This window comes from Macaca fascicularis, chromosome 3 (assembly GCF_037993035.2).
Source record: "Macaca fascicularis isolate 582-1 chromosome 3, T2T-MFA8v1.1".
NCBI classification, from domain to species: Eukaryota; Metazoa; Chordata; class Mammalia; order Primates; family Cercopithecidae; genus Macaca; species Macaca fascicularis.
In genome coordinates, this window is record NC_088377.1 from 47,540,058 (window position 1) to 47,565,512 (window position 25,455).

The 25,455-nt window shown below is 46.6% G+C and overlaps 1 protein-coding gene across 23 annotated transcripts in view; it reads left to right on the plus strand.

Moving 5' to 3' along the window:
• The window catches only part of TRRAP (transformation/transcription domain associated protein), a 136,347-nt gene that overhangs the window by 88,364 nt on the left and 22,528 nt on the right, over positions 1 to 25,455 (plus strand). For 15 of the 23 annotated variants that reach the window (XM_005549119.5, XM_015447088.4, XM_015447087.4 and 12 more), the window contains 16 exons: positions 522 to 721; positions 1,842 to 1,963; positions 2,277 to 2,490; positions 3,840 to 4,019; positions 5,373 to 5,519; positions 10,276 to 10,395; positions 10,614 to 10,901; positions 11,069 to 11,206; positions 12,334 to 12,446; positions 12,878 to 13,013; positions 16,192 to 16,383; positions 17,684 to 17,912; positions 18,501 to 18,766; positions 19,390 to 19,490; positions 23,178 to 23,379; positions 25,190 to 25,354. In XM_005549119.5, the coding sequence (XP_005549176.4) occupies positions 522 to 721; positions 1,842 to 1,963; positions 2,277 to 2,490; positions 3,840 to 4,019; positions 5,373 to 5,519; positions 10,276 to 10,395; positions 10,614 to 10,901; positions 11,069 to 11,206; positions 12,334 to 12,446; positions 12,878 to 13,013; positions 16,192 to 16,383; positions 17,684 to 17,912; positions 18,501 to 18,766; positions 19,390 to 19,490; positions 23,178 to 23,379; positions 25,190 to 25,354 (2,813 nt within the window). Of the gene's footprint in view, positions 1 to 521; positions 722 to 860; positions 946 to 1,841; positions 1,964 to 2,276; positions 2,491 to 3,839; positions 4,020 to 5,372; positions 5,520 to 10,275; positions 10,396 to 10,613; positions 10,902 to 11,068; positions 11,207 to 12,333; positions 12,447 to 12,877; positions 13,014 to 14,439; positions 14,692 to 16,191; positions 16,384 to 17,683; positions 17,913 to 18,500; positions 18,767 to 19,389; positions 19,491 to 23,177; positions 23,380 to 25,189; positions 25,355 to 25,455 lie in introns of those variants that run through there. The other 8 variants (XM_005549115.5, XM_074034444.1, XM_074034450.1 and 5 more) reach the window with 4 other exon arrangements.

Consider the following 25,455-nt stretch of genomic DNA (forward strand, 5'->3'; position numbering starts at 1 on the left):
CTGCGAATGTAAGAACGCAGAAATTTAAAAATAGTTGGCCTTTTATATGCTGCATTCACCACTGAGAGTTACCAGTGCTTACTATGAAACAGAGATTGCTTAATCAGAGTTGCTGTTCCTGAAGAGTTAAGTCACAGGTTCCAGAGCTGAGCAGTGGGCTCCTGGGATCTGGATGCTATGTGGAGGTATGGGGCTGCCTGGCAGGGGCTGTGGTGGGCATGGCTTCTGGGTGCACCTCAGAGTACAGGGGCCATGATTAGGACTTCAGAGCTGGGTGTGGAGAGGCCGGGGCCGCCTGCACTGGTCCGTCAGTTCCCTCATCCCTCTCCCTGCGGAGAGGGCTACACTTTCAAGATGCACATAAGAACGTATGAGTGCTTCAAATCCCAGAGCTCTAGTTGCAGGAGAAAACATTGAGGGGGAAAATGGGCAGAACCCAGCATGCCAGGCGAGGCTGAGTGGCTACCTGTTTAAATCAATGTGTAGAGACCCCTGGGTTTGTTCTTTCTTGGGGCGAGCAGGTACAAGCGAGCTGGTGATGCTGAGTCTGGAGCTGGTGAAGACGCGCCTGGCAGTGATGAGCATGGAGATGCGGAAGAACTTCATCCAGGCCATCCTGACATCCCTCATCGAAAAATCACCAGATGCCAAAATCCTCCGGGCTGTGGTCAAAATCGTGGAAGAATGGGTCAAGAATAACTCCCCTATGGCAGCCAATCAGGTGAGCGGGGACGGTGTGCCATGTGATCTTCCTTTCAATAAAAGAAAATTCAAGCCTCAACTTCTTGGTCTTTCTGAAACTTGAAGCAAAACATTCTTGTCTGCTGTAATTGCACTCACAGCATCTTTTCTTGATTAAGATGGATTTTTGCCTGTAATCCCAGCACTTTGGGAGGCCGAGGCGGGCGGATCACGCAGGAGATCGAGACCATCCTGGCTAACACGGTGAAACCCCGTCTCTACTAAAAATACAAAAAATTAGCCAGGTGTGGTGGTGGGCACCTGTAGTCCCAGTTACTCGGGAGGCTAAGGCAGGAGAATGGCGTGAACCTGGGAGGTGGACCTTGCAGTGAGCCGAGATCACGCCACTGTACTCCAGCCTGGGCAACAGAGCGAGACTCCTTTCCAAAAAAAAAAAGGATTTTTTTCAGTGCAATTAACAGATGTTAAATAGAAACTGAGTTGCTCATCTTAATGTGGCTTTGCTCCTCTTAAAATGTTAAATGAAGGCTCGCTTCTCTCATCCCAGCACTTTGGGAGGCCGAGGCAGGCAGATCACTTGAGGTCAGGAGTTTGAGACCAGACTGGCCAACATGGTGAAACCTCGTCTCTACTAAGAATATAAAAATTAGCCAGATGTGGTGGCACATGCCTATAATCCCAGCTGCTCAGGAGGCTGAGGCAGGAGAATCGCTTGAATCCAGGAGGCAGAGATTGCAGTGAGCCAAGATCACACCACTGCACTCCAGCCTGGGCATCACGGCGAGAGACTTAGGAAAAAAAAAGTTAAATGAACCTTGTTACCTTTTTATGGCAATAAAGATAAGACAAATAATACTAAAAGTAATAATAGAGACTATCATTTCACTTAGTGAGATGCTTGCAAACTTCTGATTTGTTTTATAATTTATAGTTGCGTTCTTTCTAAAATGAGCTGTAGCCCCTATGAAAATTGTATTGGCATGTCTTGATTTTAAGCATCCAAAGATAAAGCCATCTTTGCCTTACTGTTTAGGAATGACCTTGTTTTATTGTGCTTGACAAAATTGTAGGAGCTTAAAAAATACTAAAGCAGATGGTTGAAATACTTTTAACTGCGTCTTTTCTCAAATTTCATACAGACACCTACACTCCGGGAGAAGTCCATTTTGCTTGTGAAGATGATGACCTACATAGAGAAACGCTTTCCGGAAGACCTTGAATTAAATGCCCAGTTTTTAGATCTTGTTAACTATGTCTACAGGTAATTACAGCAATTAATCAAGTATTACATGTATTGGTCCTTAATGTGCTCCCGGCGAGCCAGCCATGAGTTTAATCTTTTACTCATACCTAAGTTTAAAATATTCATTTAAATACTAAATTGTGTGACCTACTTTGGTGTCATTAAAGGACCTTTTGTTGTAATGCTGCATGAGCCTGCCATGATTTATAAGATACCCTTGGTTTTCCTAGTGGCATTTCAGCAAATTCACGTCCGCATCCACCTGTTTCTGCTTGTTTGCATATGGCTTGGGGAGTCCATCGTCTTGTTTCTCTCTGACTTGGTGTTACAGGGATGAGACGCTCTCTGGCAGCGAGCTGACGGCGAAACTTGAGCCTGCCTTTCTCTCTGGGCTGCGCTGTGCGCAGCCACTCATCAGGGCAAAGTTTTTCGAGGTTTTTGACAACTCCATGAAACGTCGTGTCTATGAGCGCCTGCTATATGTGACCTGTTCGCAGAACTGGGAAGCCATGGGGAACCACTTCTGGATCAAGCAGTGCATTGAGGTAGGAAGACTCGGCTCACGTCTGTGGCCGGGGGGCAGCTGTGGGTTTTCTGAGTGGGGGCTCCAAAGCCAGGAGGTGTTCACACACACTGAGATGAATTGGAAATCTCCAGCACAAACCTGCTTCTGATCTCTAGGAAGAAATAAAGACTTCAGGGCAAGCGTTTCAGTGCCAGGCACTGGGTCAGGTGCTAAAAATACAGAGACAGATGAGATATTGGCTGTGGCAGGTCCATGTGAATTGGTCAGGGGAAGGGCACAAGCCAGGAGTCATCTACTCCCTCCTTCCTTTGCCCCTGAGCATCTGCTCCCTCACTGCGGGTGACAGTTCAGGGCCCACTGGACACCACCATCTCTCATTAGGACGATGGGAACCGTTTCCTTAGTGTTCAACCACCTCCCCTCCTACTGATAAGTTTTCTCTGTCGTTACAAAATTATTCTTAATAAAGCAGGTAACCATACTCTTTCCATTGTGCGTGGCATAAAATCCAGCCTCCAGGCTATGGTCCCCAGGTGACTGGCCCCCCGCCTCTCTCTGCATCCCCATCTCATCTCTCTCTCCCTCCAGCATCCGTCTCCAGTGTGCTGGCCTTCTGTGTTCTTGAACTTGCCTCACTCTTGCTACTCAGGCTAATGTGCAGCTCCCTTTTAATTCCGTCAGTCCACCCTGTTTCCTGGCCACGTTACCACAGTGAGCACGTGCCTGGCTGTGTCCTTCCCTCTGACACTTCAGCTCCTTGAGGCAGGGGACACCATCTCTGTGCAATCGACAGATGAGTCTGCAGGGCCTCCATGACACCCAGTGGGTGCTCAGGGAATATTTGCCCAAGACGGCAAGAGTGGCGTAGCCAGGCAGTGTGCGCACGGCCCATGGGGAAGCATGGTGGAGTGGGGAGTGGCCCAACTCCAGAGGCAGGCAGGAGCTTCAGTACGTCACGGAGGGGCTGGCGACTCACACGGGGGAGCCTGCGCTGTCGCCTGAGGCTGCGGGAAGCCATGGGTGGGTGGACCGGGGTAAAAGGCCACTGTGTGGAAAGAGATGGTTCAGGAGGATGAGTCCAGGGGTGAGGTGGGAGCAGGCACTGCCTAGGTGTTCAGGAGTTAAGAGTGGCAGGGCCTGGTGTGTGCTATGAGTGAAGCAGAGGTCTTCTGTATGTGGACAGTGCCTTGGAGGGGATGGAGGAGGAAAAGCCCATCTGGTCGAGGAGAGGTGGGAAAAGGTGCTGAGCTCATACTTGTACCTGCAGAATCAGAGGTGCCCGAGTGAGGGGCATCTGGGAGATAAGTCTAGATGCCCCGAATGCCACACGCATGCCTTGGTTCTGTCTCCTTTCTGCACCCCTTGCAGCTGCTCCTGGCTGTGTGTGAGAAGAGCACCCCCATTGGCACCAGCTGCCAAGGAGCCATGCTCCCATCCATCACCAACGTCATCAACCTGGCCGATAGCCATGACCGTGCCGCCTTCGCCATGGTCACGCATGTCAAGCAGGAGCCCCGGGAGCGGGAGAACAGCGAGTCTAAAGAGGAGGTGAGGCCCTGCACCCCACGGGCAGAATCCCAGAGAGGAGGTGAGGCCCCGTGCCCCATGGGCAGAATCCTCGGTCCTGCAGAAGAAGTTTTTGTATCAGCTTTAGATTTGTTTCGGGCATGAACAAGGTATAAAAACCTGTATACCTGAAAGCTCCGAATGTGGTACCTAAGTTCAGCTAGGTTTTTTTTTTTAATTAGTTAGAATTGAGAAGCATCTTGCACTGCCATTTGGTTTCGAGATGGATCACATTACCATGAGATAGTACTGTTGAGAACAGAACATTTCCCTGTGCTGTGATTTTTCTCTCCGGGTGAGAAAAGCCCGTGTTCATTACAGAAAGCGCTCCCTGGGGGAGTGCAGCCTGTCACGCAGGGGCTGGGGCTCTAGTTGGTTCCTGCAGCAGCCTGCTCAGAACCCATGTCTCTGCTTAGTCCCGGGACAGGCAGCAGGGAGCCTTTGCTCCTCCAAGAACCTGTCCCAAGGCTGATGCCTTAGTCTTGGTGGCTCTCTGTCCTCCATGAAGAAGTGGCTGCCACTGTTCCTGGCAGGGATTTTTGCAGACTGTGTCTCCTTAAGGTCGTTGGTTTTTGGAGGCTCAGCCCGCATGGAGGCTGCGTCTTAGGAGATAGTCACCCCGTGCTGCAGGCGGGCCCGGCACCCTCTTTGTTCTAAAAGGGGTGGTGCATTCCCTCTTCCATGTGCAGGATGTCTACTCATTAACCATTTTTGAATTAAGTTTTTTTCCTGTTGCTGGAACACTAGATTATCTGGGCGCTTGGCCTTCTCTTCCTGTGTGAAATAAATTGCCAACTCTGAAGGTCTTCGTTTTCAAGGGCACACACCAAATTGTCGATACCTGACTTCAAGGAGTAGTTTGAGTGTTGACTGACTTCTCCAAACCTTCAGACAGAAATAAGGTGTATTCCTTTCTGGGAAGAGTCATATAAAACATTGCACCAGCAACACGCTCCGCCGTGGCCCGGAGGCGATTCTCAGCCTGAGCAAGCCAGGCGGCTGGGCGACCGTGTTGCATTTTGCGAAATGATAGACTCTGATTCCATTAATCTTTATTATTTTTACTGTTTAAAGTTGATTCTTTTAAATTTTGCTGTTCACAACCCAAATATGAAAGCACAGTGGTGGCTTCTTTATAGGTATTTTTTAAGAGAGAGAGATCTGGTCTAGTTAATCCGGGTTTTATTTTAGGATGGAAGATTATTTAAAGACTTGCACACTTCCAGGAAATGAACACAAATTTTACTCGCCAAAATTGTAACAAGAGGAGGTGTGTTTATTGGCTTTTCTTGAAGGCTTTGACTTTTGGGTTTTGCTTGCTGCTTTGTTTCTTAGGATGTAGAGATAGACATTGAACTAGCTCCTGGGGATCAGACCAGCACACCCAAAACCAAAGAACTTTCGGAAAAGGACATTGGAAACCAGCTGCACATGCTAACCAACAGGCACGACAAGTTTCTGGACACCCTCCGAGAGGTGAAGGTCTGTATGCAGCTTGGAAAGGATTCATTGCTTTCCTCCCATGGATGGTTGAAAGCCTAAATCAGGATCATTCCACAGCAGTGTAACTTTTTCTGTTTCTTTCCTTTTTCTTTTTGAGATGAGATGTTGCTCTGTCACCCAGCCTGGAGTGTAGTGGCACAGTCACACCTCACTGTGGCCTCAGTCTCCAGGGCTCAATCGATCCTCCCACCTCAGCCTCCCAGGTAGCTGGGACCACAGACATGAGCTGCCACGCCCAGCTAATTTGTTAATTTCTTTTTTTTTTTTTTTTTTTTTTTTTTTTTGAGACGGAGTCTCGCTCTGTCGCCCAGGCTGGAGTGCAGTGGCCGCATCTCAGCTCACTGCAAGCTCCGCCTCCCGGGTCTATGCCATTCTCCTGCCTCAGCCTCCCAAGTAGCTGGGACTACAGGCGCCTGCCACCTCACCCGGCTAGTTTTTTGTATTTTTTAGTAGAGACGGGGTTTCACCGTATTTAGCCAGGCTGGTCTCGATCTCCTGACCTTGTGATCCGCCCGTCTCGGCCTCCCAAAGTGCTGGGATTACAGGCTTGAGCCACTGCGCCCGGCCAAATCTTTTTTTTTTTTTTTTTTTTTTTTTTTGAGACGGAGTCTCGCTCTGTCGCCCAGGCTGGAGTGCAGTGGCGCGATCTCGGCTCACTGCAAGCTCCGCCTCCTGGGTTTACGCCATTCTCCTGCCTCAGCCTCCCGAATAGCTGGGACTACAGGCGCCCACAACCGCGCCCGGCTAATTTTTTTTGTATTTTTAGTAGAGACGGGGTTTCACCGTGGTCTCGATCTCCTGACCTTGTGATCCCCCTGCCTCGGCCTCCCAAAGTGCTGGGATTACAGGCGTGAGCCACCGTGCCCGGCTTGTTAATTTCTTAGTAGACACAGGGTCTTGATATGCTGCTCAGACTGGTCTTGGACTCCTGGACTCAAGTGATCCACCCAACTTGGCCTCCCAAAGTGCTGGGATTACAGGCGTGAACCAGAGATTTGGGAGTGTCACAGTGTCTTATAGGAGAAAATAGGAAAAAAATTAATTTCTCCACCACCATCTCTTAAAAGAAACAGTAACACTGTGTACAAAAAATGTGTGAGGAGACATAATAATGTTGGATTATTTTTCAATTGCACTAAAAGAGGAGAAAATGAGAAATTAATTTGCTAAATCAAGCCCACTTTGTGGAGTGGGGGCCTCCAGGTGCGTTTGTGTTTGAAATCTAGCCAGGTAGAGACTCTCTGGCTTCTGCAAACTCTCAGGGAAATAACGGGTCTGACTGGTTTTACGTCATGACTGTGAAGGACTGGTTGAAGCGCCACGTACCAGGTTACTTTTGATAAGGAGATGTTTTTCTGTTCTTTCAAGAGCTGGGTGGTTATTCTAATTATTCTGTTCATATCAGGAGCTAGGTGGGAAAAAAGCATGAACTACTTCTCACAAGTGATTTTTACATTAGAATCTTTTGGTGACCTGTGCTGAACTTGTGCGTGGGATCAGTCTTTGAACTTGTACCTGAGTGACACCACTGTCATCTTGGATAAGCACCCATCTTGCTTTTCTGTGGTATGGAGCGGGAAGCAGAGCAGCCTGATAGATGTGAGTGATAGCTCTCATGTCATGGGCCAGGTACTTCTTTTGTTTGTTTGTTTCAGACAGGGTCTCACTCTATTGCTCAGGCTGGAGTGCAGTGGCACGATCTCCGCTCACAGCAACCTCCGTCTTCCAGGTTCTAGCGGTTCTCCTGCCTAAGCCTCCCGAGTAGCTGGGATTGCAGGTGCCTGCCACCACACCTGGCCAATTTTTATATTTTTAGTAGAGACAGGGTTTCACCATGTTGGCCAGGCTGATCTTGAACTCCTGACCTCAGGTGATCTGCCTACCTCGGCCTCCCAAAGTGCTGGGATTACAGGCACCTTAATAGACCCCTGTCCCTACTGCTGCCACCACGAGAAAAAAGGGCTGTAAGCACATGTCCTGAAGCCCGAAGGCTGCCTTTGGCTGATGGTCACCATGACACATCACCTCGTCATCAGCTGCCTGCGCCTCAGTTTTATCCTCAGCGCTTGGTGGGAGTGCCATCAGGAGAGGAGGTTCCAGCAGTACATCATGTGAGGGGTAGGGATATTTGGTTTTACTCATTAAGATTTTTGTCTTGGTTGAATTGGTCACCGCTGTACACCTCCACGTCCTCTGTGGGGCTGTGGCTGCTCTCTGGATGGTGGCTGGGTTAGACCAGATGTGGCTGAGAATCTTGGCAAATCTCACGGAGAATCTTGCCTGCAGGTGTCCCCATGGTCTTCTCTTAATCTGAGGCTTCATAGCCTGAGTCTCAGGGCCCATCTGTGTCACTCTTTGTAAGAGGATTGCTCAGGCCAGAGCTGCAGATGTCGTCAGCCATACTGTGCCTAGGTGTGTGTCACAGAGGAGACCCTCGAACTCAGTGCCCAGCACAGGTGGGCACACCATTGCCCCTGAGCCCCGGGTGCCACCCGCTTGCTGCATGTCCTTGGGCCGCTCTGACAGGGTGTGCCCACCTCTTAGCAGGGTGTGGCTCTCAGGGTACTTGGGTGTGACTTAATTCTTCCCTTCTCTTTGGGTTCTTCTGTGTCCTATTTTCCTCTTTCACCTTTTACATTTGATCTCATTTCGTCGTTTCAGCATCTTTTTACTGAGAGCCTGCTCTGTGTCAGGTGATGTTCTGGACGCTGGAAACACAGTGGTAGCTGCTCCTCAGCAGGTTGTACGCTCTAGTGAGGGGAAATAATGAACAGAAAGAAGTGCTAATCCCTCAGGAGGCGAGATGGGTGCCGGGGTAAAGCAGCCAGGGCTGGCGGGGATTGGAGAGGGTGGTGGTGTGTTATTTCATCTTCTGTGTATTTATGGGAGTTGAGATTTTTCATGGAGCAAGATGGGGTTATAAATCATTGTGTTTGTTATTTCCGCCCTGACATTTTCCTTCCTGGAGCTCCTCTACTTTGTGAAGTGGTCAGGTGCCACCGGCTCTTCTTGGACTCTTGGATTCTAAATCCGGAGAGGGCGGTCCTCACCCCAGGCCCACAGACTCGTTCTCCACCTCATTTCCCGGTCTGGCCATTGTTCGCTGTGAGAAGCCTGTGGAGGCAGCAACCCCTCATTGGGCTCTTTTGACGCTGTGAGGACCACGGGGTCCTCACCCCTGCACCTCTTTGGGACGGTGTGTACATCAGAACAAGCTGTGGACTTGGGGAGCAGGAGCCGATTGTAATCCTGAGACACAATCCTGAACGCTGTAATCCTAAATGTTGAAATCCCTAAAGATCAAAATTTCTAACCTCTGAAATCCCGAATATATAATGCTAGAAAAAATAATTTTAAAATGCTTTAAAACATACACAGACACACCCCAAATAATACTTTACTAGGTAGGTTTCCAGGCATTCCTTAGTCAAGTGGACTCCATAAACATGGCACCCATAGGCATCTCCTTAAACCATGCAGACAGTAGCAGGTCATAGTTCTGACCTGATGCAGCTGTCCTATGATGATGATTTTCAGGAATTTTGACCTTTGAGGATTTCAACACTCGGGGTTAGGGCGTTTAGAATTGTGTTTTGGGATTCTGATCCAAACCCCCACAGATGGAGTTGAGCAGCTTTATCAGCAGGTCAGTGACCTCGCTGGGCCCTTTGGTTCTCCCCAGCTCTTGGCCTCTGCTAAATTGACGTGGAGCTGAGAGCCCCCGACAGGCTGGTCAGGGTGAAGTGTGTGACCATGTGAGGGGAACTGTACTCACTTCATCACAACCCTCCTCACAGGGCAGCCTGATGCCAGATACTTGGGAGCGTTCTTTATCTAGATGTTTTCACCCATTTTCCTTGAACGATTTGTATCCTTGGTGTCTCTTTTTAGTAGAAACATTAATGTGCCTGTGGTTTCCCCTCTTGGGTTTGCTGTAGGAGAGATGAACGCCTAATCACGTCCCTGGCACTGTGCCTCCATGCTGGGGCAGCAGGGACTGTGTAGCTGTCAGCATGTGCCCCAGCCCCTGGCGCTACTGCCTGATGCCATGTAGGGTGTCTCCTGTGGGCTAGAGCAGCCTCAGGCAGACTAGAAACCTGGCTGTTAATAAGGAATGTTGGCAGCTAATTCAGATCAGATCTTGAAAAACAACAGGCCTGGGACAAGATAAACACATCTGTGGATTTGCTGTCCATTCCATTCTCTTATGTTCTGTTTCAGTCTGTCTCAGTCATTTTCTCCTGCCTCTTGTCTGCTGCCAATTGCAGAGACTGAACTTTGAGTTCCTGATTTGTTCTTCAGAATAATACCTGTTGGCAAATAGTTTATGTCATATACTGTGTGTTTTCACTTTCCTGTTTTCAGTGACCTGGGCCTCGGTGACATCTGTGTCCCTCTGAGTTACTCCTTCAGTCTTGTCAGTGTTTTTGTCCTTCTTGGATATGATGGGATCAGTAGTGTTAGGAAACCCCCTTAAAAACTAAGGACAAATGCAGGCGCCATTGCTGAGTCCCTTGGGATGCCTGGGCTTGGCTGCTAAGTGCGTGTGGCCTTCCACCACTCGGGATCCATGAGCTTTACTCCAACATGGCATTTTCTTAGATCTCTGAAACTTTGAAAGTGGAGGAGCGTCTAATAATGTATGAGATGGATCATGGGTGTCTTCTGAGCGTGGGTGTGCGAGACACCCGCAGCCCGTGGCCATCTCAGCCTGTTCTTGTCTTTCTGTTCATAGACTGGAGCGCTGCTCAGCGCTTTCGTTCAGCTGTGCCACATTTCCACGACACTGGCAGAGAAGACGTGGGTCCAGCTTTTCCCCAGATTGTGGAAGATCCTCTCTGACAGACAGCAGCATGTGAGTGTATCTTTAAAATCCTGTTTTGGAAAATTGTAGTTTTAGCTTTTAATAAGTATTCGTAAAAAAACACAGTCTTGAACAAGTTTCAGAGAACGCGGAAACCGCTGGCTGTCACTCGAGCGAATTAGGAAAGGTATTCTCAGATGCATCAAGAGAGACAGCAAGACTTGCCAGTTTTCGAATGAAGGCCTAAATGACATGCGCTTTGGTTTCAGGCACTCGCGGGCGAGATAAGTCCGTTCCTGTGCAGCGGCAGTCACCAGGTGCAGCGTGACTGCCAGCCCAGCGCGCTGAACTGCTTTGTGGAAGCCATGTCCCAATGCGTGCCGCCAATCCCCATCCGACCCTGCGTCCTGAAGTACCTGGGGAAAACACATAACCTGTGGTTCCGGTCCACGCTCATGCTGGAGCACCAGGCTTTTGAAAAGGGTCTGAGTCTTCAGATTAAGCCAAAGCAAACAACGGAGTTTTATGAGCAGGAGAGCATCACCCCGCCGCAGCAGGTGAGGGTGCGCCTCAGTCTGTTAATTACGTCTTCCCTGCTAGTGACTCCACACTTTAAATACTGCTTCCAAATGATTTCAAATGACAACACAGTGAAACTGCATTTTTAGAAGGGGAGAAAAAGTCCCTGTCCTGAGCACTCAGGACCCTTGCTTTGTGTTTTCAGGAGATACTGGATTCCCTTGCGGAGCTTTACTCCCTGTTACAAGAGGAAGATATGTGGGCTGGTCTGTGGCAGAAGCGGTGCAAGTACTCGGAGACGGCGACCGCAATTGCTTACGAGCAGCACGGGTTCTTTGAGCAGGTAAACCTCAGACCACTGACGGGCTTGGGTGCGTAATGAGAGGCCATTTATAATGGTTCTTTAATAAAATGGCCTCAAGTCGGAGTTCACGTTCTCTTTTTTTGAGATGGAGTCTTGCTCTGTCGCCCAGGCTGGAGTTCAGTGGTACAATCTTAGCTCACTGCAACCTCCACCTCACAGGTTCAAGCGATTCTCCTGCCTCAGCCTCCCAAGGAGCTGGGATTATAGGCGCCCACCACCATGCCCGGCTAATTTTTGTATTTTTAGTAGAGACGGGGTTTCGCCATGTTGGCCGTGCTGGTCTCGAACTCCTGACCTCAGGCGATCCGCCCACCTAAGCCTCCCAAAGTGCTAGGATTACAGGTATGAGCCACCACGCCTGGCCCAGAGTTCACATTTAAATACATTTTAAAGCATTTCAGTCCCACACGTAAAGGCCCTGTGATTGAAGTCTGCATTTAAGGGACGCCTACGTGTATGACACGAGCTAAATCACAGTCCTAAGAAGTCCTTTGCATTTGATGCCAACATGGATGCTTTTTCTCTCCCATTGTTGGTTCTGTTGGAAGCGATAGGTTTTGTTTTTGCTTACGTTTTACTCCCCATGTCTGCCCTTCAGTGTGGCGCGGGCCACTGTTTCAGGGTGCGATTCCTAGCACTGTGTAGGGTGCTGTGCCGTGGAAGCTCCAGAAGCAGATGTGGCCTTGTGGCTCCTGCTCCGATCACTAAAGGATGGAGAAATTAATCCCACGTCTGGACAGCCTCCCCTTCTTCCATTCTGTTCAGGGAATCCCACCCTCTTCTGTCTCTGAACAGAGAGCTGTGGGTGTTTAGTGCTCCTGGAGAAGAGCTCCATGTGCTCCCAGGTGTGTGATTCAGCCTGCTCTCGACAACTGGGCCCTGGCGGTGAAAAGGTTGTGTTCTTAGCCAGGTGCAGGCATGCACCTGTAGCCCAGCCACTCAGGGAGGCTGAGGCAGGAGGGTTCCTTAAGCCCAGGAATTAGGAGTTTGAGTCCAGCTTTGGCAACATAGCAAAACCTCATCTCAAAAAAGTTCTCTAAGTTTTAAATTTAAAAAGAAAGAAAAGGTGTGTTAACAGTGGTTTAAAAGCATTAACTTTTTTTTAGGCACAAGAATCCTATGAAAAGGCAATGGATAAAGCCAAAAAAGAACATGAGAGGAGTAATGCCTCCCCTGCTATTTTCCCCGAATACCAGCTCTGGGAAGACCACTGGATTCGGTAAGCCGAACACAGTGCTTGACGTGTACATGAATCAGTTGAGGGAACCGGGGAAAAATACCTGACTTTTTCTTGTAATGAGTGTTTTTTAAAGAGAGCTTTGCTACTTTGTGGCCTTGTAAAGAACAAACAGAAACCCAAGATCAGCATTTAAAGCCTTGAGTAATTAAACAGGTCGACTGGAGAAGCAGTAAACTGTCCCTGGCTCCAGTGCTCTGGGCCCTCTGCTGAATAGCAGGTGGTTTGTGGCATCCAGGGTGGGCAGGGGCTCACCCCGCAACAGAACACACCTCCGTGTCCTGCGGAAGTCCACTCCTGCTGTGCTGTTCTTCTGTAGAATGGAAATTTGCCATAAAACCCTATCCCTGCCTCTGTGAATGCCTGAGTGTGCTGGTGACGGAGCTTTTGCTCTTGGACATGTGGTCTTGCAGATGCTCCAAGGAGTTGAACCAGTGGGAAGCCCTGACGGAGTACGGCCAGTCCAAAGGCCACATCAACCCCTACCTCGTCCTGGAGTGCGCCTGGCGGGTGTCCAACTGGACTGCCATGAAGGAGGCGCTGGTGCAGGTGAGACGCCCCGGGGGCATCCCCGCAGCTGCCTGGGTCCCTTTTCCTGCAGCTGCAGGGGTCTTTTGGGAGATTTCCTGTAGAACAAGCATTTTGGCAGTGGAAAAAAGACAGCTTTTGGGAAAGAAAGGTTCCTTTTGATTGCCTCAATCTAACACCTTTCCTGAATTTGAGTAATGTCACTTTTTAACAAAATGAGAAATTGAAGATTAGAAATAGTTACAAACTATTAACTAGAGGATGGAATCGAGCCCAGGTGTTGACTTCTGGTTTGGGACCTGGGAAATGACTCATTGGATGCAGGGAGTTTGTGTTCCTTTGGGAAATAACCAGTCATTTATGTCAGTAAAAATACATTCTTCCCTCAGTATCCAGGACCCCCCCGCAGACACCAAAATCCATGGACACTCAAGTCCCTGATATAAAATGGTGTAGTATTTGCATGTAATCTCTGCGCAGCTGCCTGGGTTCCTTAAATCCTGTCTAGGTTATTTACAGTACCTAATACGATGTAATTGCTACATTCATAGTTGTTTTGTTACACTGTAGTTTTTAGGGAATGACAAGAAAAAGCTCTGTACATGCTTAATACAGATGCAATTTTTTTTCCCCGAATATTTTCTATCCACAGTTGGTCGAATCCACACATATGGAGGACCAGTTGTATATATTTTGCTGTCAGAATGCATTTACGATTGCTTATTCTTTCTTTATTCTGACAAAACATAAAACTGAATAAGTATTTGTAGCTCACCTTAATGTTCCCTTCTTTCTCCTTCCCAAAGTTTCCCTTAGCTGGATATATGCAGCGTCACACCATCCTGAGGTCTCACAGATGCGTTTCTTCTTTCATAGATTCTTGTCATTTTATAAAAATTGTAAGTTACTCACTGCTTAGAAAAAAACTCAAATATGTGAGTAAACATCCAGGGTAATCTGCACTAAATTCAAGTAGTCTTGAAAAGGATTCAGCAAATTACTTTTGTCTTTGTTTCTGTGCTTCCTAGGGTAGTTGCTTGGTTTGATTTAGTAAGGGGTTTAGCTTTTTTCCAGTGGGGAAAATAGAAGAGACACCGTTGTTCTTAGTGTAACTGAGGGTAGGTGTTGTAATTGGCAAAAATCTATCTCACCTGGTGTTGGAGTCCAGCCCCTGTGATGTTGGTGCCAGCGTGGCGGGTAATGTTGGAAGCTGCTGTAGTCTTTGCCTTCCTGAATTTCTTCATCGGTGGGTTATTGAGAACTGAGAGGCATCATGAATGTGAAAGGTCTGTGGAAGAGTAAGATGTCAAAAACAAGCCATGGTGTCATATAATTGCGGGGTGGTGTCATTATTACCATTATTGCATGTAGTCCTTGGGACAGATACCATCATGGCGCTAACTTTTGTTGCTTTTTTTATTTTTATTTATTTATTTTTTTGTGACAGAGTCTTGCTGTCGCCCAGGCTGGAGTACAGTGGCGTGATCTCGGCTCACTACAAGCTCCGCCTCCTGGGTTCATGCCATTCTCCTGCCGCAGCCTCCCAAGTAGCTGGGATTACAGGCGCCCACCACCATGCCTGGCAAGTTTTTGTATGTTTTTAGTAGAGACGGGGTTTCACCACGTTAGCCAGGATGGTCTCGATCTCCGGACCTTGTGATCCGCCCGCCTCGGCCTCCCAAAGTTCTGGGATTACAGGTGTGAGCTATCGCACCTGGCCAATGTGTGTAGCTTTTATTGTTACTTTCCAAAGAGGAATGTTTATTCATCTTGCTACAGCGATTCCTGTAAACATCCATCACAGAGATGTCCTTCCATCTTTCTTATCACAAAGATATTATGTTTGGAAACTTTCATGAAAAAAAATTTTTTAATATTTTTAAATGCTTGGTAAGAGATTAACAAAACGTGAGACGTTCCAATGCTTTCTTCAGAAGGTAGTGGGCAAAAAAAAGGGCCTTCCGGGCAGAAAGGAACACGTGGTCTACCTGGGCTGAGGAGTGGTTGGCCCAGGTTCATCCGCTGCTCCACTGAACTGACGCTGGAGTGTGGGAAATCTGGGGAACATTTTATAGTAGACGAAAAAGTGTGGCTTTAAAATGACAGTAAAATTTGCACATATTCCCTCATGTTCATGTAAACCTGAATTAATACCTATACCGTTTAATTTCCCGGGATAACCTTATGAATTGGAAGCAATTCAAAATTACACTCACGTGGCCAGGCATGGTGGCTCACGCCTGTGATCCCAACACTTTGGGAGGCCAAGGCAAGCAGATCACTTGAGCCCAGGAGTTTGAGACCAGCCTGGGTAACATAGGAAGACCCCTGTCTCTACAAAAAATAAACAAAAATTAACCTGGTGTGATGGTACATGCCTGTAGTTCCAGCTGCTTGGGAGACTGAGGCAGGAGGATCACTTGAGCCCTGGAGCGGCTGTAGTGAGCTATGAGCATGACATTGCACTCTAGCCTGGATGACAGAGTGGGACCCTGTCTCAAAAAAAAGTAAAATTACACTGATATTTATCATACTGGAGATTAATATATATTTAACAGTTTAAAATGTGGTGACTGGCCAGGCTCGGTGGCTCATTCCTGTAATCCCAGCACTTTGGGAGGCCACGGCAGGCGGATCACCTGAGGTCAGGAGTTCGAGACCAGCCTGACCAACATGGTGAAACCCATCTCTACTAAAAGCACAAAAAATTAGCGGGGCATGGTGGCACACGCCTGTAATCCCAGCTGCTCGGGAGGCTGAGACAGGAGAATAGCTTGAACCTGGGATGCGGAGGTTTCAGTGAGCCGAGGTTGCACCACTGCACTCCAGCCTGGGCAACAGAGCAAGATTCTGTCTCAAAAAAAAAAAAATGCCGGCTACGCAGAGTGTGTGATTTTTCATCTGATCTGTCATAACAGCATTGATCAGTCTCTCTTCTTTGGAACAACTAATGACCTTAAAGCCAGGAGCCTGTGGTGTGCTTTCATAGCTGGAGAGATTGGCCGCTCACGGAATTTAGAAAGGGAGAGTATCCAGGAAAGACTGTAAATGCATGACCTCTCTATTTATAGCCTAATTTCTGTTTATTGCCTTGCATAACTAGTGGCAAAAAAAAAAAGTGATTTTTTTTCCTGTTTGACCCTTTACACTGAGGGAAAGAAGGCCCCTCACTTCCTCTGTCTCGTTCTTTCACTGTCAGGTGGAAGTGAGCTGTCCGAAGGAGATGGCCTGGAAGGTGAACATGTACCGCGGATACCTGGCCATCTGCCACCCCGAGGAACAGCAGCTCAGCTTCATCGAGCGCCTGGTGGAGATGGCCAGCAGCCTGGCCATCCGTGAGTGGCGGCGGCTGCCCCATGTGGTGTCCCATGTGCACACACCACTCCTGCAGGTGCGTGCGGCACCCCAACACGAGCACGGGCCTGTGGCCAGGTGCAGCCAAGCACCGGTGTCCAGGCTTAGTCTGCAGACTGCGCTGGACGGCAGGGATGAAACTCCTTCCCCTTGTCTTGTCCTCTCCCACTTAACACTCGTCCTCATGAAAGGAAGGCCACAGTTAAAACATTGAGGAAAAATGTTAGAGCTTCTGCGGGATTGAAGACATCCTCACCAGTGATTCTGGTTTCAAATTTTGCCTGAGGGACTGTTTTCAGTTACCCACTCTGCCGCCCTCAGTTATAGACCCTGTTGCTCTGTTTTCAGCAAGCTTTTGGCGGGAGCTGTGGGGACAGGATTAGGAAATGCTTTCCGAAATCTGAATGTAATGAGTTAAACTTGAAATATAAACAGAAAGCACAGATTCTTCTAGGCAACTTAAAAAATTACTGTCAACCAAGATACAGAGTACTGAACTAGGTGCTATGTTTAGGAGATTAAAAAACATTTTAAAACAATAGATTCTGCCTCAAAGGTGCATTGAACCGGAGACAGCAGGCATAGCCGTAGAAGCAAATTTACAGCTGGAGGGAGACTGATTCAGAGCCATGCCAATCAGACGGAAAATCAGGATAACAAAGATCAAGAGAAGGGAGATAATCGTGTGTGCCATAGAAACCAGGGACAGAATTTGGATAGGCTGAGGATTGTGGCCAGGGCGTTCCAGGTGAGAAGGTGGCATCAGAAGTTTGGTGCCAACAGTGCATCTGGAATTTAAGGGTAGTCAACCTCCCGGTCTTGTAGGGCGGTGACTTAAAACGTGTTTACATTTCATGCGTCCAAAGAGGTCAGGAGAACCACGTTTGCAGGTGCTTAGTATGGCTGTGGGGTTTAGCAGGCACGTTGAGAAAAGGCACGTCTGCAGCGGGGATACCAGGCTATCCTGACCTCAGGCGTTGCTGGACAAAGAGCTGGGCAGGGAGGGTGGCAAAGGGCATGGACAGCAGGAAGAGGAGTTTTGAGGACTGCCCATTAGCGAGGTTTGGTGTCTGTACCATCGTTCTCCCAGTATCCTGTCACTCAGGAGCCACAGGCTGAGGTTTTAAAATTGGAGACGCCATAAGGAAAGTAGCGTTTGGGGTGAACAGGAAATGAAATGTGGATCTCAGGTGTCTGTGTGTAAACGAGAGTGCTTCCTTTGGTAATCGCACCATAAGATCTTTGCGATAATCAGGCTGCCAATGGACTCTGGTGTGTTTTTCCCGATTGATCTTTGCTGACGTTTACTATGGAATCTCTTATGCTGGTCCCATCAGGCAGCCCAGCAAATCATTGAACTCCAGGAAGCTGCACAGATCAACGCAGGCTTACAGCCGACCAACCTGGGGAGGAACAACAGCCTGCACGACATGAAGACGGTGGTGAAGACCTGGAGGAACCGGCTGCCCATCGTGTCTGACGACTTGTCCCACTGGAGCAGCATCTTCATGTGGAGGCAGCATCATTACCAGGGTAAACCGACCTGGTCCGGCATGCATTCATCATGTAATTTTCCAGACGCCCCACGGTTCTGGTTTCGTCTCTGTGTTTTGGCTTGTTTTTTTTCCCTCAGGTTTTCTATTTTTGGGTAGGGATGACAGGTCGGGGTGGTAATGGTGTGGGGAAAGATGAAGGTGGTAGAAGAAGTAAAGTTTTGTTTTTTGTTTCTGCACCTGTTACATTTTTCTACTTGGGGCAGAATCGTGCAGGCGGGGGGCGATCAATGCTCTGAGCCATGGCACTCTGCGTTGAAGCTCCCATCCCAGGACAAGCTGTGCTCAGGTGGCTCTGTGTGGCCTTTGCTGGTTTTCCTGGTCCCCTCTTATCCCCTAAACCTGTCAGGCGTCCACGTGTTTAGAGCAGCCTTTGTCATTTTATGATTTGGTTAGCCAAGATGGTAACACTTGACTCAAGAATTAGCACCTTTTAGAAGTTGCTTATGGCATAAAATACAAAGTAACGAGGGTTTAGTCACACAGCTCCCCATTTTCATAAGCCATGTGTGTGTGTGTTTCATTTTTTATTTAAGCCTTGTTGTGAAGTGCTTTGAAAGAGGATCTGTGTGGTCTGATGATTCCTTTCTTTGCCCTCTAGCGATTGTAACTGCCTATGAGAATAGTTCTCAGCATGATCCCAGTTCAAATAACGCTATGCTTGGGGTTCACGCATCAGCTTCAGCAATCATCCAGTACGGAAAAATCGCCCGGAAACAAGGACTGGTCAATGTAGCTCTGGATATATTAAGTCGGATTCATACTATTCCAACTGTTCCTATCGTGGATTGCTTCCAGAAGATTAGACAGCAAGTTAAATGCTACCTCCAGCTGGCAGGCGTCATGGGCAAAAACGAGTGCATGCAGGTGCGGACAGGACGCTTGAAGAATGAGGCCGGGTAGAGAATGAGGCTGGGTGGGGAATGAGGCCAGGTGGGGACTCTTGGTTCAGAATATAAGGAAGGCAGATTCGAACTCTCTATAAATACAGCCTCAGTAAGGGGAAAACAGTCCTTCCAAAACACAAAAGGGAAAGGAAGCTACTTGACTGAATTACAAGACTTACAATCTTGTAAGAATTACAGTCTTGTAAGAATTACAGTCTCTTGTGGTCTCTGTCCTACCATATACTTAGTTAATGTGTTTAAGGAAAGAAAAAAATTTCACACTACAGAATTATGAGGATCTAAGATAGATTTTGACTATGTTCAGAGGAATCTTAAGAACAATGAAACCAACTAGAACTATAAACCTTTGGAGAAAATAAGACCCCTAAGTATTTAGGATCAAATACTTAAAGTTTAGCATTAGTGATTCAGTTTAAATTCTGAACGTCAATCAGTAAATATTCATGGTAGGCAAATCTGTTGTCAATTTAAAGTACATTGGTCAATGACTCATAGACTTACTACCTAGATTAGTACTTTATGAAGTTTTCATATTGTTTGGAAATTTCAAGAACTTTTTTTCTGCTCATTTTTTTTGAACAGGGCCTTGAAGTTATTGAATCTACAAATTTAAAATACTTCACAAAAGAGATGACAGCCGAATTTTATGCACTGAAGGGAATGTTCTTGGCTCAGATCAACAAGTATGTATGTTATATTGAAAGAGGATAATAGAAAAAATGCGTCGGATTATTTAAATAGTTATTTATAACCTGAAGCCAATGTGAAGCTCAAGCTAGAAATGGGTATGATTTGGTGACAGTCATTAGATAGGATTTTTTAGGTATTGCACCTCTGCAAAGAGAGTAACTTGTAACAAATCGATAAAAAGCCTATTTAAAAGCATTTCTCAAATGAGCTACTGGATCACAGAACTGGTAAAATGGATTCATTTCCCCATTTCCTCAGCCCGCCATTTACAGAGCTGGTTCCTTTTGTGGAGATGATTCTTGCCTTAGACCAGGGGTCAGTAAAGGATGGCCTGGGGGCAACATCCAGCCACTGCCCTGTTTTTGTCAATGAAGTGTTGTTGGAATACATCCCTCCCCACCGATGTTGCCTGTGACTGCTTTCACCCTACTGCAGAGTTGAGGAGTTGTGATAGGAATTGTATGGTCTGCAGCACCTAAACCATTCGCTGTCTGGCCCATCACAGAAAAGGTTGCCAAACCCTGGTTTAGAGAAGTAAATGTCAGAGGAGATTTTGTAAATAGCATGCAAATGAAGTAGACTCCACAAGATGCTGCTTGTTGCCTTGTGTAGGCTCCAGTGCCTGCTTTTCACATCTTCAATCTATGGGGCTTGCATGTTTAGCTTATTTTTAAATTAGGAAGCAGTTTTTCAACATGAAAAGGTTTTATCTTTTTGTGTAATGTTTTAAATTCATATGACAGACACAACCATTCAAAAGTGTACAATTTAGTGGGTTTTAGTATATTTACAGTGTTGCACAACCATCACCACTAGCTAATTCTAGAATATTTCCATCATCCTCAAAGTAAATCCTGAATCTGTTTGCCGTCACTCTCCTTTCTCCCCTCCCCCTTTCTCCTGACAACTGTTAATCTATTTCTGCCTCTATGGATTTGCTTATTCTGAACATTAATATAAATAGAAGCATACACTATGTGGCCTTCTGTGACTGTCTTCTTTCACTTAGTAGGATGTTTTCAAACTTCATCCATGTGCTGTCATGTATCAGTAACCTGTTCCTTTTCATCGCTGAGTAATATTCCATTGGATATCCATACATTTTGTTTGTCCATTCAGCAGTTGATGGACATGTGGATTGTTTCTACTTTTTAGCTACATGAGTGATGCTGGTGTAAACACTGAATACGTGTCTTTGTGTGAGCATGTTTGAGTTCTCTTGGGTATATACCTGGGGGCAGAATATCTGGGTCATATTGTACTTTTCTGTTTATCTTTTTGAGATATTGTCAATCTTCCACAGTTGGCTGTACCATTTTGCATTCCCACCAGCAGTGTTTAAGGTTTCTAATTTCTTCACATCCTCACCAGCACTTGTTATTTTCTTACTATGTATCTGATTATAGCCATCTTAATGAGTATAAAATATATTTCATTGTGGTTTTGAATTGCATTTTCCTAATGACTGATGACAGTGAGCTTCTTTTCTTGGTTTTTATTGTTGGTTTGGAATTCTTTATATGTCTGGATAAAAGTCTCTTTCAGATATATGATTTCCAAGTATTTTGTCACATTCTGTGGGCTGTCTTTTCACTTTTTTGATAGTGTTCTTTAATGTGCAAGTTTTTAATTTTGATGAAGTACAATTTATATGTTTTTTTCTTTTGCTCATACTTTTCACATCTTCTAAGAAACCATACCGTAATCCAGGATCAGAAGCGTTTATTCTTATGTTTTCTTCTAAGCATTTTATAGATTTAGCTTTTACGTTTGGGTCTCTGATCCATTTTGAATAATTTTTTTATGTGGTGTGAGTTAGGGGTCCATATTTATTATGCTGCATGTGGATATACTGTTGTCCCAGCACCATTTGCTGAAAAGTCTAGTCTTTCTCCATTGAATGGTCTTGACACCCTTGTCAAAAATCAGTTGAGGCCAGGCCCAGTGGCTCACACCTGTAATCCTAGCACTTTGGGAAGCTGCGGTGGGAGGATCATTTGAGCCCAGGAGTTGGAGACCAGCTTGGACAATATAGTGGAGACCCCCATTTCCAAAACCCGAAAAACAAAAATCAGTTGACCATTTTTTGTGGGCTTATTTCTGGACTCTCACTTCTATTCCATTGATCTATATAGAGTCTCTTATATTTCCATATGAATTTTAGGTTATTTTCATGTATTTCTGCCAAAACAGTTGGAATTACGATAGAGATTGCATTGACTCTGTAGATCAGTTTGTGAGTATTTTGCCAACTTAAGCAAGTTTTCCAGTGTGTAAACACAAGATGTCTTTCCACTAGTTTAGGTCTTCTTTAGTTTAATTCAACAATGTTTTATAGATTTTAGTGTACAAGTCTTGCACTTATGTTAAATTTATCCCTCAATATTGTCACGTGAATGGAGCCGTTTGCTTCATTTTCACATTGCTCATTGCTAACATTTGGAAATACCAGGGTTTTGTATATCAATCTTAGATTTCTCAACCTTGCTGAGTTTATTTGCTCTAATAGCTTTTTGGGGATTCTTCTTTTCTGTATATAAGATCCTGTCAACTGCAGGTAGAGATGGACTTACATCTTCTATTCCAGTAAAGATGCATTTTATTTCTTTTTCTTCCCAATTGCCCTGACTAGAACCTTAAGTACAGTGCTGAATTAAAAAGACAAGATCCTTGTCTTTTTCTTGCTCTTGGGGAAAGCCATTCAGTCTTTCAGCCTTGAGTATGATGTTAGCTGTGGGTGTTTTGTAGATGTCTTTTATAAGCTTGAGGAATTTCCCTTCTGTTCTAAGTTTGCTGGGTATTTTTATCGTGAGAGGATGTTGGATTTTTTTCAAATGGCTTTTTCTCTGTCCTCTGAGATGATTGTGGTTTTTTTTCCTTCATTCTTTTAATGTCATATATCACATTGATTGGTTTTATTTATACTGACTTTTCTGTTTCCCATGTTGAACCACCCTTATTGCTGGGATAGATCCCACTTGGTCATGACAGATAATCCTTTTGATCCACTGCTGGAGTTGGGTTGCTCATTTTTGTTGAGGATGTTTGCATCTGTATCATAAAGCACATGGGTCTGAAGTTCCCTTGCTATGTCTGGTACATTGCTGGTGTCATAGTGAAGCGGTGTAACTGCCGTGGAAACAGTTTGATGGTTCCACAAAAAGTAAGCATAGAGTTCCCACGTGACCAGCATTTCCACTCCCTGGTGTACACCCAGAAGTGTTGAAACAAACAGATACCTGTTTGGGAATGTTTGTAGCAGGACTATTTGCAGTAACCAAGATGTGGAAACAACACGAATGAACAGATAAACAAAATGTTTATGGTGTATATATACAATGGAATGTCATTCACTTGTTAAAGAGAATGAAGTACTGACACAGGCTTCAACATGAATAAACCTCGAAAACACTATGCCAGATTCAAAAGATCACATGATGTATGATTCAGTTTATATGAAATGTGCAGAACCGGTCAGTCCACAGAGACAGAAGGCAGACTGCAGGTTCCCAGGGGCTGGAGTGGGAGGGGCTCAGAGTGACCGTTTATGGGGCGGTTGCACAACGTTTCGAATGGACCAAGTGCCCTGCAGTGTTCATTTTATACTGGTCAATTTCAGGTTACGTGAAGCTCGCTTCAATTGAAAACCATATGCATTTCGGTTTTCTGTCTCCTGACAGGTCCGAGGAGGCAAACAAAGCCTTCTCTGCAGCCGTGCAGATGCACGATGTGCTGGTGAAAGCCTGGGCCATGTGGGGCGACTACCTGGAGAACATCTTCGTGAAGGAGCGGCAGCTGCACCTGGGCGTGTCTGCCATCACCTGCTACCTGCACGCCTGCCGGCATCAAAACGAGAGCAAATCGAGGAAGTACTTAGCCAAGGTGAGACCGAAAAAATGAGCTTTGACCAGAGGTCATTGGTCGCCTTCAGATATGGACCGAAATTTAGCTACAATTCACTTATCCATGCCAGGTGTGAGGCATGATTTCATGCCTTAACTCTTTTTATTTTTATTTTTATTTTTATTTTTATTTTATTTTATTTTATTTTTTTTTGAGACAGAGTCTCGCTCTGTCGCCCGGGCTGGAGTGCAGTGGCCGGATCTCGGCTCACTGCAAGCTCCGCCTCCCGGGTTCACGCCATTCTCCTGCCTCAGCCTCCCGGGTAGCTGGGACTACAGGCGCCGCCACCGCGCCCGGCTAGTTTTTTGTATTTTTTTTAGTAGAGACGGGGTTTCACCGTGTTAGCCAGGACGGTCTCGATTTCCTGACCTCGTGATCCACCCGTCTCGGCCTCCCAAAGTGCTGGGATTACAGGCTTGAGCCACCGCGCCCGGCCTTCATGCCTTAACTCTTAATCCTCATTATTCTTTGAAGCGTCTTTCACAGTCTGTTTTAAAGCTGAGAAAACTGAGGCCTGGACACTCTTAGGGCCCCAGAACTTCCAAGTGGCAAAGCCCCGCCTAGAGCCCGAGTCTAGCACTGCCTGTGGGAGCTCACACGGAACAGAGGGCTGAGGAGGGGATGTGGAGCTAGAGCTTCCCTCCTGGACGCCCATTAGGTTGTCATCCCTCCCCTGCAGGGCCGCTGTCAGCACAGCCAGAGAGCCGGCATGCTGGGGTGGTTATGGGTTTCTCTCTGCATGGTTCCCCCCGCAGCAGCCCCGTGGGTGTCGCCCACGTGCTCACTGCACTTGACATTCAGGTTCCTCCTTCATGTGGCTTCCTGTCTTCCCCCAAGAAGCAGACAGATAAAACCCAGAATTAATTCCAGCAGGAAACCCAAGAATAAATTGTTCCCTTTCCTATTTTGTTCATTAAAGGTTTGGATTTTTTAGAATTCCTTGATTTAACGTAAAAATTTGAAATGTACACCAGCACATGGCGGTTAAAGCCGATTACAGAGACAGCTACATGCGCTGCCTCAGTGCCTGACTCCTGATTGCTTACACCCAGATGTAATTGTTTCTGTCATCCATGGACACCTGGCTGCCAGCCTGTGGCCTCCCTGATGCCAGGGTGATGAGCATCTGAGAGTTTTACCAAAAGTTCATTGTGTTTGGATGAGATCATGAGTGTGAGTTAATGGGTGGGCAGGCCCCAGGCATCTGCCTATTGCTGTCTTACGCTTAGTCACTGTTCACTGCTAGCCAGTGGATTAGATCAGTGAGTAATTGTCATTAAAAGGGTGGGCACGGTGGCTCACGCCTGTAATCCCAGCACTTTGGGAGGCCGAGGTGGGTGGATCACTTGATGTCAGGAGTTCGAGACCAGCCTGGCCAACATGACAAAACCCTATCTCTACTAAAAATACAAAAGTTAGCCAGGCGTGGTGGGTATGCACCTGTAATCCCAGCTACTGGGGAGGCTGAGGCAGGAGAATCGCTTGAACCCGGGAGGTGGAGGTTGCAGTGAGCCAAAATTGCACCACGGCACTCTAGCCTGGGTGACAAAGCAAGACTGTCTCAATAACAAAACAAAAAAACTAAAGAGAAAATCTGTATTTAAATTATAGGTTATATATACTGTAAGATTTATGTTAAGTTTAGCAATAATGTTGGCCCTCTTACAGATATTTTTTTTACATGGCCAGTAAAGCCGCTCTTTACAGTGTTGTAATGTTGGGGAAAAAGTCTCTTGCTTGAGGGCTTCAGAATTGTCATTCAACTCTAGAATTTCTCCTTCTGTCTCAGGTGCTGTGGCTTTTGAGTTTTGATGATGACAAAAACACTTTGGCAGATGCCGTCGACAAGTACTGCATTGGTGTGCCACCCATCCAGTGGCTGGCCTGGATCCCACAGCTGCTCACCTGCCTGGTCGGCTCGGAGGGAAAGCTGCTCTTGAATCTCATTAGCCAGGTGGGAAGAGCAGAGTGGCCTTGTTCACGTGCACAAAACGTTGTGTCTCCATTTTGCGTTCTGTTTTTTCCCAGAAAGTAAATTTGAGTGCTCAAAGTATT